Here is a 14,744-nt window from a genome sequence, read left to right on the forward strand (position 1 = left end):
AATGTAATTTTTTTTTTCTTTGATGAAGATTGAAGCTATTAGAAGCCTTTAAACATTAAGAAATTTTTAACCCATCTTCGACAGTAATGTCTTTTTTTACAAGCCTTCTTTGTTGACTAAGTGCTTGAATTTTACTCTTAAACTATGTGAAAGTAACGGTTAAGACATTAGCATAGGTTTAGCAAATACATGTATATAATCGACACATCTATAATTTTGGTTCCAGGGGCTGTTTCCCGTTCTGAGTATTACAGGGTCATTGACAGTAAAGAAAAATGAATGAGAAAATTTAATTTGTTTCTTGCTATGATCTTTTGGAAAATTTGAATGGTGCAGTTTCCTGTTGAACATGTGACTCATGAAATATGTCAAATAGGGATGAATGCATAAATACAAGATGCTAGAAAAATGCTTGCTAGATGCATGGTTAGTCATGTGAATTGAGACTGAGGAAGCGGGAAAGAAATCGCTTCAGTTTCTGCGGTTTTAGTAAAGCAGGTATTCAGTGCAAGCACATTGGCCATTTTGACTAATACATGGAATTGGTTGAGACTTTCAATAATCTTCCTGTCGAAATACAAAATAAAACTTTAATTATTTTAATTATAGTAATAGTTGACTGGCACAGTCTAAAGGTCTGTGCATAGACATACAAGGAGTAAACAGATACCATCGTTCTATGAGAAAATCTATGCATAAAATATTTATATAGCATATAACGCTTAGCTATTAATGTGTTATTAATGCATTTGTTGAGGTTCCCTTAGCTGTTTTAATTATAAATAGCCTAGACTAACACTCACCAGCTACCAGGTACACACTGCTGTTTAGTCACCCAATCTTATGGCAGCAGCTCTATGCATTTAGGCATATAGACATGGTGAAGACGATCTTCTGAAGTTCAAAGCGCACATCAGAATGGGAAAAGAAAGTATGCACATAATTTAAGTGACCTTAAACATGGATTGTTGTTGGTGCCAGATGTGCTGGTCTGAGTATTTCCGAAACTGCTAATCTCCTGGGATTTTCATACATAATCTCTAGGTTTTTACAGAGAATGCATTAAAAGAAAAGAAAAATCAGTGAACAACAGTTTCTTGGTGAAAATGCCTTGTTAATACTAGACTTGTTCGAGCTGATTAAAAGATTAGATTAGATACAACTTTATTGTCACTGCATTTGACATTTGAATGCTAAGGGCAGAATTTAGCATAAAGAACATGAAAGCATAGATCTGTTATGTCTTGTATCAAGATTCTTGGATCCATCCTGCCTTGTCCTTGCAGTGTAATGGTGTGGGGATATTTTCTTGGCCAACTTGGACCCCCTACATCTTAATCCAATAGAGCACCTTTGGGATGTGGTAAATGAGGAGATTTGCATCATTGATTTACATCATATGATTCTGTTAATAGTAGAAAACAGTATTTTAAGATTCATAGCTGTTTGTCTCTTGGACAGTCCACACTTAGATTGGATTCACAATCCGACCTGTTTGAAGATTAAAAATGTCTTTTCACTTCTAGGCATGCTTAAAGATGGGCATATTTCAAACTCAAAAGAATACAATTGTAAATGTTGATGCATACATTTTATCATAAAACTATGAGAAAAAAAAAATTTTGTGTTTGTTCAAGTCTCATTGTGCATGTGTAATTGAAAAAATAGTTACAGTTGTCTTTACAATTCACCAAATTGATAGAAAACGTACTATCTTATAAAAGTTTGTACGCCACACCCATAATGATGATAAAATTATGTATATTTTGAGGTTGTAAATGAATTTTGAGATTTTTTTTTGTTCTTAAATAAAGAAATTACATTATTACACAAAATATTTGTACTGCTTAATGCTGATTTCAATAGAAAGGTGTCACAGATCATTACAGATTTGGTTGTACCTACTCTATAATGTTCAGTGTACATACATACAAGTAGTTTAATAGGTTGCATGGTGGCGTAGTGGTTAGCACTGTGCCCTCATACTTCCAGGGTCAAGGGTTCGGGCCCAACGAGTCTGTGTGTGTGAAGTGTGTGCATTTTCTATCAGATAAGGCTAATTGGTGTTTCCAAAAAGGATATTAATAATAATAATAATAATAATAAAATGCCTGTAGTGAGTATGGACTGTCACCCTGTCTAGGGTGTACCCCACCTCGTGCCCCTATCCCCATGCGCTCCCTGCAACCCTGTACAGGAAAAGTGGTACTACAGTGGTAAATATGATAAAGTTAAGGTGTACAGGCCAGTGGTAAGACCAGCAATGCTCTACGGCTTAGAGACAGTGGCACTGAAAAAAAGACAGGAGGGAGAGCTAGAGGTAGCAGAGCTGAAGATGTTGAGGTTCTCTTCGGGATTGACAAGGGTGAATAGGATCAAGAATGAGTTCATCAGAGGGACAACCCATGTTAGATGTTTCGGAGATAAACTTAGAGAGGCCAGATTGAAGTGGTTTGGACATGTTAAGAGGAGAGAAGGAGGTTGAAACTGTCAGGCAGGAGGTCTAGAGGAAGACCAACGAGGAGATTTATGGATGCAGTGAGAGAAGACATGTAGTTGGTGTAAGAGAAGAGGATGCAGAGGATAGGGTTAGATGGAGGCAGATGATTCGCTGTGGCGACCCCTGAAAGGGAACAGCCGAAAGACAAAGAAGAAGAATTATGATAAAGTTATGAGGTACAAGCATAAGTGTCAAGTGTTGGCTAGTGTTTTGAAAGTTACTGAATGTATCGTGATAAAAATAGAGAGTTTTCTATTTCTTCTACCACTCTTTGACCACAGTGTATTTAAAGTTGATAAATTGCTGCCTTGGTGTTTTGGCGTACTAAACACTCCTCTGCTAAGTAGTATGTCAGGCTAGTCCGCCACCGTGTGGTAGTAGTGTAGTATGTAGTGTACGGCGTATTTAGCCTGTATAACGGGGTGTTTAGTACAGTAAAAGCTGCCTCACAGTAGCGGGGGAGGAGGGCAACCAACATGGTCATACGGAACTCGAAATTATCTCTGTAGCACGCTCTGTCTCTGTGCCGTTTTATCCCCTGACCGAAAAGTGAACTGGCGTCCTAAAGCATGGCAGCAAAGGAAGACATTTACTCCAAAATTATTCCACGCAGACTCCGGCCAAACCGACAAAACGCTGTTAAACACGGCTCGCATTTGGACGTCTTGTTATCGATGGGCTTCCCTCACAACAGAGCGTGAGTACACTGTGGACAACTGGGTCTGTATTCTACCTGCTTCATGGGGCTCTCGCGTCTCTGTCAGCGCTTGTGTTTGGACATTTGATCAACTTGAACTTTTTATGGCTGCTAAGTAGTGACACTACAGTACAGATTTTAAAAATTATAAAAATCTGAATAAAAATGCTCAGCTGGGTTTTCACGTACTGGGTCTCAGGTGTATATATATATATATATATATATATATATAGAGAGAGAGAGAGAGAGAGAGAGAGAAATATCGTTGTATTGTTTTGTATTGTTTGTTTTTCCAAAAATAAGCTTTCTCTGAAATTCCAGTCATTTATTGATTTAAAAGAAATCTTCCATATATAATATGAACTAAAAATATAATTGATTTATTATAATATTAATATAATACTATAATTTCCAGTATAATATACAACAATAATCAGATTTTAGGGAAACTCTTCTTAATATGGATTGAAACAAACATGTAACGTTGCATGAGTGCATGTGATCAAGAGATTTGGGTTCTAAATACAGAAAAATTGTGTTGTGATTTAAAGTGTTTACACACTAGTTGATGTGCTTATAAGGCGTATGTGACAAATAAAGTTACACAAGCTCTCACTGGCTGTTCTAATAGGAAAACTCATACTTGCAATTATTGTGTCATGCAGTTCTGTGGCAGCGGTGCAATTCACAAAATCATGCAGCTCAGTCAATGTTTGCATTTAAAAACTAGAAAGAAAATTAAAAAGTGACTAGGTCCTCTGTTGCTGTAATCCGTCCACGTGAAAGATTTGGTGTGCTCTGATGTGCTTTTCTACTCAGTACTGTTGTAAAGCCATGGTTATTTGAGTAACACTTGCCTTTCTGTCAACCTAAACAAGTCTGACCTTTGACTTTGTCACCAACATGGCATTTTCACTTACAGAACGGCCAAACATACTGTATGTTATTGTTTGTATTTTGCACCATTTTGTGAAAACTTTCCCGTCTATTGTGTGTAAAAATCCCAGGAGATCAGAAGTTTCTGTAAAATCTGAAACTAGACAATTTCACTGGGCAAATTCACAGAGATCACATTTTTTTTCCATTCTCATTTTTAATGGATATTGATAGGATGGATTTGGTTGAAATCTGCATGATTAGATTAAAATAATTGCATAAGTGTGTTGTGATACCACTGTTCCTAATAAAGGGGAATGAATAATCAGGAAACAAGATTCTCATGGATCTAGGACATGCTATGCTGATGCCACGTAGGTAGAGAATAAAGTCTGTTTTAAAATTCAGCACTGTTAATAAGTGAAAAAAAGAAACCAGTAAGAAAACATTATTCTGTTGCGTTTATATTGCTACAGGTTGAGAGAAGATATTATAGATGTGGTTTATCAAAAAAAAAATACGGATAAATAAACAAACCACAAATGTGATCAAAATGTGATAACAGATTAATCAAGAATAATACATTATTAAACAATAAAACAAATTGAAGTGCATTTAATGTATTAACAGAGTGGCAGTATTAGAGGTAACAAAACGTCTACTTTTAGTATCTACCTTTCACCTGGTAATGTGTACACAGTATACCCTTAAAAAAATAGTCAAATGTACTTCCTATCCTAATGTTACAAAGTCCAGAAATTGGCTTAGTAATATTATATTTGGTGTCTTGTACACTTATAAAAGGAAATACTAACAAAATCCTATGACATTCACTGTGTTTTCACTCGTTAACATGTAATCTTTTGCACCACACTTGAAAAAAAGAAAACATGTTTTGGTTGTTGTTATGGAAAAGTGCAGTGGGTGGTTGACTGTAATCCAGGTCTCATTTCTTGTTTTATTGGTGTACACAGTAGAGTATAAAAAAACTACATTTTCTAGGCTGGCACAGTTGCAACATCTTTGTTGATGTTTTTCTTGTGGTCATACTTTCTGTTTGTTTGTTTTTAATAATATAATCTCATGCACTACAGCTGGTTATTGTTGTGAAAAAAGTACAGTAAGTGGTTGGCTTTGACCCAACTCCCGAGTCATTTGTTATTGGCGTACACTATAGGGGATCAGAAACTCTCTTACTCAATTTTTGCCCAGCTAGTTGTTTTTCAAAGATAAATATGTCCATGCACTAAGCTATGGCAAAACAACTGGCAAGATAAATAACAGAATATGTTTTATATAGGATGGTTGTATATAAAACATGTATAAGTCAAAACAGGACTTTTAATTGTGCAGGTTAAGAGAACATACTTGTGAAAATAAAAAATACCCAAATTTTTCTGTATAATATCCTGCTATACTATTACAATTATTCCAGGGTTTCACTAGTGCATCAATACCCTCAAGGTACTGCACTGAGAATGTGGCAGTAACTCTTAGCCGAGTTCCTGTAGTGTACAAGTGGTGCTCGTCAATGATTGTGTGTGCAGTTCTCACAGACAGATATGTACTGTAGTCTTACACAAGTTGGCAACAAGTTATTAGTTGATTCTTTAATTATCAGGCATTTCACTCATTAAATGGTCAGTAATGATCACAGCAATGTGCCAATGATTAAATATTTTTTTTAAATTAAAAAGTAACACCACAGACATTTTAGATAAATAAGATTAGACTGTTAGCCACACTTCTGGCAGATGCCGACACTTAAATTAGAAAAAAATAGCAAAAACTGAGACTGAGAAATTTTTATTTCTCTCGTAACAGAAGTGTTACTGTACGAAGAACAAGCGACTAGAAATGTTAGAGGATTAATAGATACAGTAAAATGAAACAAAAAAAAATAATTAAGAATTTATTTTAGATAAATTCTCTGTTTTGCATTATGATTGGTTACAAGAATTTGAGTCTCATCTATAGCTTCTCACTGTTAAAGTGGTGTAAATATATATATATATATATATATATATATATATATATATATATATATATATATAATCTTTCTTATAGCAGCTATATACTGCAGTTGCTGCCTCACGACTGTTTGATTAAAAAAAAATACAGTAAATAATGCCGCTTGATACAGACAAACCAAGAAGCGCACCCCTGCTTAGATTTTTCAATAACAGAAAACATGTAGGAATAGCTTTTCCAGGGATTGCTACAAATCTTTGACAATTTCTTCTCCCTTTTACAAAGACATGGAAAGAAATTTTGATCAGGAACTTGTGTAGGCTATTTTGTTCCTATATCTAAATTTGTATCTAAATCATTATAGCATAAATTTTATGTTAACAACTTCCCACTGCTGGAGTTGCTGGAGTTAACAACTGCGAAATGTTAGTAGTGCATTAGCGAAGTGGATCTCTTTGCAGAGAACAGAAAAAGAGGTTAGCAAATGTTTCATGGTCAGAACTTTCATGTTTTAAGCAGGCAGAAGTGAAAGGTTAGCAAAATAAAGACCATTCGAATGTTTGAGTAGTATGTCAACCATTGAACTTCCGTGTGGTGCGATGCATAATTAGACCAGACTACTGTAGGAAAAAAAATTAAAGGGAGGGAAAAAAAAGTTTTTGACTTAGAACAATGGAAAGATATTATGAGTGGATCTCTCACATCAGGTCTGACTCTACCCACTGGACTAATGGAAATTCATCAGAGAAGGAGTTTTAGTTATGAAATGAATTACACTTAACGGGATCATATTGCTACGGTCACTCCAGTAGTGTTTGGAGCTTCAGTTTTTTCTTTATTACTTTTAAACCTAAGCCAACTCATCCTTTTAAGATGTGTCCATTAATGCTTTATGATTACAAATTCCCTTCAGTGCAATTTTTGCATTGTATAAATAATCATGTTAGACATTACCTCAAAGTTTTTAGCTTTAGCCCAGGAAATTTAGCCTTCCACACAGTTCCTCTGATCCTTAATATCAGGAAGCAGATAAGAAAAAGTATATGTGACTTTTTGGTAAAGGAAAAAAGAATGTGTTCTGATTCCTCTGGGAATATGCTATTGTGTTTGCAGTCCATGTATAGTCATGTGTTAAAAGTTAGTGCCTCTCTTTTATGATTTATTTATGAAATACAATTATGATATAATTATTTATTTAATACAAATTAAGCCAAAAAACATGTACATACTCCCTTACTGCTTTCACTTAAGAGAGTAAGTTTCTAATCATCATTCTTTAAATTGATCATCAGCAGGCGTGCAGAATTATATACTGTAAAAGTGGAAGGTTTTGGCAGGTTGTCAGTCTGAAGCATTCAGGTGTGTGTTAAGACAATGCCAAGAGGGAAAGACATAGTTATTGGTCTTAGACAAGCAATTGCTGCTGACATCCATCTGGAAAAGGTTATACAACCATAAATAGTTATAGATTATTCACAAGTGAAAAGCATTCAAGACAGCTGCCAATCTTCCCAGGAATGGACATGGCAGCACATTCACTCCAAGGTCAAAGAAATACAAAAAAAAAAAAAAAGAAAAAGAGCTACATCTCAGACCATACAGACCTCCCTGCCATGACAGCAGAATTAGATAAACAAGTACAAAACAAGTACAAGGATAGAACGAGTACGGTATGCTTGGAAGGGTTGCCAGCACAAAGCCTCTTCTGTCTGAAAAAAAAAACATGGAAGTACGACTGAGCTTTACAAAACTGCATCTGAACAAACCTCAAGTCTTTTATAACAATGCCTTATGGACAAATAAGACCAAAGAGTTGTTCAGCCTTAATGCCCAGCACCATGTTTTTCAGCTGAAACACATTATACACACTGTCAAGCACAGTGGTAGAGGGGTGATGATTTGGGATAGTTTTTTCTGCCACAGGAATTTGCAATCACCTTGCAGTCACCTTGCAGTCACTGATTACCCAGTAACTGCTGTGTGTAGCAGAGTATTTTAAAAGACAAAGGTGAAGCCATCTGTAGAACAGCTAAAGCTTGGTCGAAATTGGGTCATGCAACAATGATCTGAAGCACAGCAGTAAATCTACGTCAGAATGGCTGAAAAATACAAGAAACAAGGTTTTGAAAAGGTTTGGCCTAGTCAAAATCCAGACATCAACCTAACTGAAGCGATGTGGCATTACCTTAAAAGAGATGTGCATAAGAAAATGCCAAAAAAAAAAAAAACTTAATGAGCTGGAGCAATGTTTATAAAAAGAATGTGCCAAAAGCGATGTGAGAGACTGATAAATTCACACAGGAAACTATTACTTCAACATCTTACTGCTAAAGGTGGATTTACAAGGGAGTACTTAGTATTGCTCATATGATTTTTTTTTTCTTTTTGGCTTTATTTTTGTTACATAAATTTGCCTAATTCTATTTACTACACTACTTTGTCTATACTTTTATGATTTTTTATACAAAAACATAGAATTATATAGAGGGGGCACTTACTTTTACACACAACCATAAAATAAGACACATTTCTTTTTAGAATTAAAATATGACCTTAAAAGCTTTTTTAGATTAATTTTTCATAAAATTAAAATAATAATAATAATAATTATTATTATTATTATTATTATTATTATTATTATTTTACTTCTGACATGTTTGTCTATCATATTAGCTAACATTTCCAATATTACCCACAATGCATTAGTACTTCGGTCCTTTATTCTGCTCAGCTCTCTCAGCTTTTAATCTGTAGACTGTGCTTAAACTAATAAGGTTCCAGACCTTCCACATGTGATGTTAATACAGCCGTTAATTACATGATTCTTGTCATCTCATGAATCTTTAACTAGTAGGGGTATGTATTTAAGCAATATCATAAGAGGAAGTGCCGTTCTACTTAATATTAGCACAGCTAGGATGTGGTTGTAGGCATAAGGGTGCAGTACGAGTGCTGAAGATATTACAGCCGTCCTGGTATTCAGTACAACAACATGACCTTGTACACTGGAACAATTAACTATATGTATCGCGACCGAGTTAGTGTAATTAACAGGGGTATAAGTAGTTTTTTCCTACCAGTACCTTGTAGCCAAAATGTAAGGAGAATAAACCCTAGAGGTGGTGGACAGTACTTTAAATCTTATAAGGTTCTTTTTATGTTTCCACTTATCCTGCTGTAGAATATGAGTTACCTCTGGGTTCCAGGGTTAATTTCCAAATAGTGTAATATGAAAAGCTAGTGTGCTATGTACAGTAGGGTGTACAATTCCATGCTCCACATGCCAAGTAGTGTTCTTGATCTGGGGTTAGATAGGGGTTTGGGATTCAGTCTTGTGTTTAAAGCTAGTTAGTTTTATAGTTTTCATTAGTACCGTATACCTACTTTCACCCATGTGCTGCCCAGCAATCAGTGTACTGTAATTAACTATATTTAGGAAGCCTGTTGCTTAGAGCGAAACATAGTTAAATGTCCCAGGGCTGTTACAGTAAGCTCTATATAACCAGTTGCCTCTCATTCTCTCGCTCAGATTACTTGGTCTAAACTAACAGTATAATATTCTTTATTGGATTTTTCATTATATGATATTAAACATAGCTGGAATATAGTGAGGAGAAAAGTGCTCCTCTGCTTTTAGGAGCTTAAAGCAAAAGCTCGCAATTTTATTTGAGAATGTTGAATTTATTTTTCTCCCTTGTTAAAGACCACTGTGTAGCCCTAAAAGAGCAGCATAGTGGACGACCACTATTTTAGAGGTTAGAGTTAGTGACTTCATCTGTAAATAAAGTTACCGCAAATCTGATAACTCCTCATATCACAAAAAATACCATCGTAAACATACTTAATGTTTTATAGAGAAGTTTTCCTTTGAGCTTTACCACGGCGGTTATTAATACCACTTATCACCATCTTATTTTTGAAATATTGGCCCATTTTATTGTTCTCCCAAATGAAAAGGGAATGTCCCATATTTGTTTAAGAGAATTATCACATAACCTTACAGACTGATGAGAGACATTCAGAAGTGTCACTGTATTCTTAATAACTAAATGGGTGCGCTGTAGAGTGGAAACACAAGGGCAGATAGCATCTGTGCTTATCACCCCATGACCGATGTTCAAGTCACAAGGTGTTGTCTTTCAATCTTCTTTTGACACAAGCACATTTGCCATGTGTGGGAGTCTAAAGCCTTGCAGCTGGTTTTAAAGACAGCTATGATCTGGATGTTTTCTGACCAGAACGCCTCCCTGTAATCTCTGACTCATGGGTTTAATGCAAAAGGACTCTCCTTTGGTTGGTTTCTTTAAACTGTACATTGTACAACCCTTTATAGTTTCTTTGTCAAGTCAAGGGCTCTTAGCTTCCTAAAACTGAAACTACTTAATATGAAAACACTCAGTTCTGCATTGATTAGTTAAAGGTATCAGGGGTTGTACAGGACTAAATTTTAAACTGAATGTAGTAATTTATTATTAAATGTCTTACCTGTAGAAGCCACCAAAATACAGACTGAATATAACGTTACTTACTCTCTCTCACTCATCGCCACTTTATCCTGTATTCAGGGCCGCGGGGGGCCTGGAGCCTATCCCAGGTGGCTTAGGGCACGAGCCGGGGTACACCCTGGACCGGTTGCCAATCCATTGGTTGCCAACGCTATATAATGTTACATCAAACCTTATTCTTTCATATCCTTTCTTAGAGGAATTTCCCTTTACATTTAAACTACCTTAAATCTCGTTAGCTTTTTGATTATGTATAAATATTTGATTATTTTTATACCTCGATTTGTGAGGTATCAAAGTAAAATCTTCTACCTGTTTCGATGTCCTGTGCATCAGAGGCTAGCAGTTAAGTTTCCTACAAGCAGGGTGACATTCAAACCATGCTGTGTCATTATGGTTTAGTTGGGTTGCTGTCAGTTTCCATCATGAAAAATTATACCCACAGCAGTTTAAATAGATTACTCTACGTTGCTATTATTTCATTGAGTGAGAATATCATTAATGTGTTTATTCAGGTCTGACTGTTATTATTTCTGTGGAACTAAAGGGTATACCCTGGCCTTTTGAAGACATCTTGTTCGAGCCCAGCTGTAGGCTGGGCAGCACTTGCAGTTGTGCTTGCAGGGGGTGTGGTTCATGTTTTTGGATAGACAGCTGTGCGCCTCTTGTTCCCTCACTCAATTCCTGATTCGAGCTCATGTTTAGCAGACATAGCAGCTGTTGTTTCATGGGCTGTACTTAAGCCAACGGGAATGCGTTTGGACTAGTCTCATTGCTGCCACTCCATCATATGCCAACTCATGTTCTGAGAATAACAGAATCTGATGCAGCACTACACTCTGACCACAGGAGCTACTGAGACAATTTTAGCAATGTTCGAAAAAAAAACACTGAAAAGCACTGACAAGCTCTGGTAAAGGCATACACTCTGCCTTTTTTTTTTTTTTGTAGTTTGCTTCACCACCATCATTGTAGAGAATGTATTCGCCAGAGTTTGTGTGGGTATCCTCTCAGTAGTGAGTCCACCATCTGTGTCTTTTGTGCACTTGCCAAAAAAAGAACGTGCATCCAAAAGTCAGTGTCCTTCCAACGTGCTGCTACAGAGCCTCACTCTTAAGCTCTGGGAGATTCATGCTCTCAGTCAGATGGATAGAGAGTGTTTTAAATTCTTGTTTGAATATTTGGCCTTTTAAATAGTGACAACATGTTCATTTTTAAATGGAAAGGCTTGTAGTTATCTTTTGTAGCCTAGAGAACATCTTGTCACACTACTATCCTCCTGAGCAGAGCTTCTGAAGAAAGTAATGGATCTTCTTCTGTTTCTATTTTTCTTCTCCTTCTTTTTTAATTTTTTTTTTTTTTACTTTTAAGACCTTTTGGCATGTTCCTTGGCAAATTCCATAAACTATTATAAGAAATATAGCTGTGAGAAGATCCAATTTGTGTCGATCTGCCAAGCAAAAGGAATGCAGTAACCATGTTGCCCACACATGCTGAATTTAGAAATGCTACTCAATATATTTAATTTAAAATTAAAGTGTGGTAATGATGCCCTTCCCGAAACAATTGTGTATTATTTTCAATTTAAACTTTTAATGAAGTTATATTGACGAACTACAAACTCCTTGCCCCACAGTCTTAGCATGATTGTTGATCAGTTCAGATATGTACTCAAATAAAATAATATTCTGAACACTGCCGTACTTTTCCAGTACAAACATACAATAAGTTCTTATTACAGTTATGAAGGGAACCCCCATAGGCACAATTTGGCTTTTGTTTGCTTTTGATTAAACTTTACTGCCACAAGACGACAGTATAATAAATTATGTATCCAGAAATGGTATTGCTACTTGCTAGTTGTTGTTTTTTTAAACATAGCTGGTGCTGATGGTCAAGTATTATTAGTGTAGGGAGCAAATAAAGTCATATTGCAGGATTGCACAGTCTTTCAGATGGTATGGTTAGTACCTGTGAATGGCTGTTTGCTGAGAAGATTATATTGATAGATCTTCAGAGATGACTTCATAGAACAGTTAGAGGAAATAAAAAGTTATTTGTACATTTTGTATTTTGTCTCTCTTCCTGAACATGAAATACAAAAGGTCATATACTGTACAGTGGCCGCCATGTATTAGGTCAACATATTCCATGTATAATAGTTCTCCCTGTGCACAAACCAATGTGGTTTAGATAATGGATGGAATGAATATGTGGCAGGACTTTCTGAAGCTGGGGTGTCCAACACTGCACAAAATGACTACAACTAGGGAATTCTCAGTTAAATTGTAAACTTCAGCAAGATATGGATTGAGCAACTGACACCAGAGCACCATAGACATATTTTTGACTTTATGCCCTGCGGAATCCAGGAGGTTTTGAATTGTAAAGGACTTCATACTGAATAATGATTGTTGTTTAGACATTTCATTAAATAAAATCTCAAATTATTCTTATTATCTTGAGCATTTATTCTTATCCATCATTAAATAAATTTTAGAATCTCACCAAATCATTAAATTTCACTATTTTTTTATTACTTTTTCGGCCACTTACTGTAGATGCAAAAAGAACATATAATCCTGGTGTACAGTGTATGAATGATGGTTATAAATAGAACTGCTCTTTAATTTATCACAAATCATCACTATAAACAGGAAGCATAAGGATGCTGCGCCTAATGCGGAGAGATTTCCCCTCTGAAGAGCAGCACAGAGGAGATGTGCTTGTGTGCTAGTGCCTATATGGACAGCTGTGTGGGGGTGGAAAAACGTAAACGCAGGGTGAAGGTCAGCAAGCTCTAATGGCATACTGGAATATGTAAAAAGCCATGTTTACAACGAACAGTTAGGCCTAGTTTCCAGCAGATGATGTTAAATTAGTTAAATATGAAAAAATAGTCACCTTGTTAAGTCTTAAACAATAACACTTTGATGCACAGATGCACAGTGCAATTGCAGTAATTTAATCATGTGGTTTTGGTTCACAGGAGGCTTGCATATGGATTGAAAATGTCTTTATGTGCTCCATCTGTATATCATCGTTGTTATGAGGCCTGCATAGGGACACAAATTAAGGTCTCCAACCATCTGTTCAGCCAGGTTCCGATGATAGGCATTTATTTCGATCAAATTACAGAATATGCTGTGAAATTCTGTTTAGTGCACCAAAACTGTGACATAATTATACCTTTTACTGTAAAAACTATGTGCCACTGGGTGTAAAACCTTGCCCCCAAGGCAGTAAAGGGCCTTATATTATTTTATTTTTCCTTCCTTTCTCTTTTTTAAATATTGTAGCTTGAATAATCTAAGAAAACAAGTTTAAGTGAATAAGAGGTATAAGCACTGCTAGCTAACATGCTAAATAGCTAGCTAAATAGTAGATCGTAGATTGTGCTTGTTGTTGATGTTCATTACTTTATTATAAATTAAACATTTTTCATTATGAGAGGGTTTTCCTGCTGTTATTGCGCTTTCCTTAAAAATCTGACAATCACAGTACGATGTTAGTGTGTAAAAATGGTAGCAGAATTCTTTATTACTGGACAAGTTGGTTGTCTGCTTAACCTAAAATCTCTAGTTACATTTTTACTCTGGTAAATACTTAAAAGCGCCTCATATTCAAATCTGTATACAAAAAAAAATAATAAAGATTGCTACATGCGCCCACTCCCTACTCCCTTAGTGTCTGAGGTTAGGGTAAGACTCAGGCAAGTGTGAATTATAATAACACAGATTTTTTACACTAAATGACAAGATGTTCCCAATCTATTTTTAATGTTGCTAAATTCATTCAATTAAATTCAGTTTAATTCACTTTTTACTTGTTTGGTGACTTAACCAAAAACCATTACCATGAATTACAGTAGCTTTACAGAAATCTGGATGTAAAATTTAAAATGTATGCCCTATAAGCATGCCAGAAGTGACAGAGGCTAGGAACACACCCTGAGGTGACAAAATAAAAACATCCTTGAAAGAAACCAGACTCATCCGGGTGACACTGATGGTGTAATTATAAATAATTTTACTTTTTATAAGTGTATGGTATAAAGTCAAGCTGTACCAAGTATGTAAAAAGCAAACAAACGTAAGTATAAGAATAATTACAGTTCATAAACTTTAACATTTTTACACCCTTGCGTGAAGATAAATATGATGAATAACTCAGCACACAGTGATCTTTTATTCCA

At 35.6% G+C, this 14,744-nt stretch overlaps 1 protein-coding gene across 1 annotated transcript in view; it reads left to right on the forward strand.

Annotated features, from left to right (window-relative positions):
* Positions 1 to 2,932: 2,932 nt before the first annotated feature.
* Positions 2,933 to 14,744, forward strand: part of ubash3bb (ubiquitin associated and SH3 domain containing Bb) — a 31,607-nt gene continuing 19,795 nt past the window's right edge. The window contains exon 1 of the mRNA XM_053507274.1: positions 2,933 to 3,197. Within this exon, the coding sequence (XP_053363249.1) occupies positions 3,070 to 3,197 (128 nt within the window). The 5' untranslated portion in view covers positions 2,933 to 3,069. The remainder of the gene's footprint in view (positions 3,198 to 14,744) is intronic.

Source organism: Clarias gariepinus, chromosome 11 (genome assembly GCF_024256425.1).
Source record: "Clarias gariepinus isolate MV-2021 ecotype Netherlands chromosome 11, CGAR_prim_01v2, whole genome shotgun sequence".
In the NCBI taxonomy this organism is placed as follows: domain Eukaryota; kingdom Metazoa; phylum Chordata; class Actinopteri; order Siluriformes; family Clariidae; genus Clarias; species Clarias gariepinus.